Below are 1,037 nucleotides of genomic sequence, written 5' to 3' on the forward strand. Positions count from 1 at the left end.
TTATTCTGTTAGAAATAAAAAAAAATATCTTTGTAAATTTACAAGTGTTTTTTAACAAATAATTCAAAAGATTCGGACTTAAAAAATAAGGCAAAAACTTATAATTAAATTTAAAAGTATGTCATTTTTGTTTGTTTTATGATTGTAGAGTGTTTTTTCTCAAAAAATATCCAAAAATTTGAGTGTAAAATTGCAAAATTAGATCTGGAAATGCATATTTTTGCCCGTTTTTATAAATTTAGAGAAAAAAAATTAAACAAAAATGTAAATAACTAAATAAAATAAATTTGCTTAATAGCTTTTTTAAAAAATGTTTTCTTTAATATCCAAAATATTTCACACAGAATTATTACAAGTTTTAGGGTTTTATCTCTGCTTCCAAACTTTTTTTTATTTTTTTACTTTTTTCTTCTATTTTTTCTCTTTGTTCTCTTTTATTAAAAAATTGTTTCGTTTTGTTTTCTTAACAAGTGTTTTAAAAATTATAAATTGAATATATTTACTTTACAAAATATCAATTATCAACGTTTTTTGCATAAATTAATTTCAATGGAACAGTTAGTTTTTCTCTTTATTTTCTTTCAATTTTTGGCCCTGAAACGAGGCGTTGAGTGCTCCTGTAAATCTTTCAGCGCTTTCAGTCGATTTATCGAAAAGGGGTTGTTTTCAGCATCGCCTTACATACCTGTGACAGGAAGGGTGGGCACGCAATCCATCCTGACGTCGGCGACGGCGTCGTTGATTGCTTGGCTCACATACACGAAGCAATATTCGACATAGCGTTCGGTGAATAAATCACAATCAAAGTGCAAACTGTGCTGTCCTCTGATAACTCGTTTTTCAGCCACATATTCGAGAGATGTCGGGGGCGCCAATGAGGCAACATTTGCTCGCAACCGAGCGAAAACTCGGACTCGGTCCCCTGATGCCAGGATACATGAGGGATATTGGAAGAGGACTTTGATGCCGCTGTGGCCGTCACAAGGCAAAATGCTACGGGCATGAACATTGAACACGAATTGCTCGCTCCAATCGGC

General features: G+C 32.8%; 1 protein-coding gene across 3 annotated transcripts in view; it reads right to left on the bottom strand.

The window, feature by feature from the left end:
- The window catches only part of LOC123007794, a 124,309-nt gene that overhangs the window by 22,942 nt on the left and 100,330 nt on the right, over positions 1–1,037 (bottom strand). For all 3 annotated transcript variants that reach the window (XM_044403240.1, XM_044403239.1, XM_044403238.1), the window contains exon 5: positions 686–1,037. In XM_044403240.1, coding sequence (XP_044259175.1) covers positions 686–1,037 — 352 coding nt within the window. The remainder of the gene's footprint in view (positions 1–685) is intronic.

This window comes from Tribolium madens, unplaced genomic scaffold (genome assembly GCF_015345945.1).
Source record: "Tribolium madens isolate multiple individuals breed KSU strain unplaced genomic scaffold, Tmad_KSU_1.1 Scaffold_3;HRSCAF=73;Tcas5.2_LG2, whole genome shotgun sequence".
Classification (NCBI taxonomy): Eukaryota; Metazoa; Arthropoda; class Insecta; order Coleoptera; family Tenebrionidae; genus Tribolium; species Tribolium madens.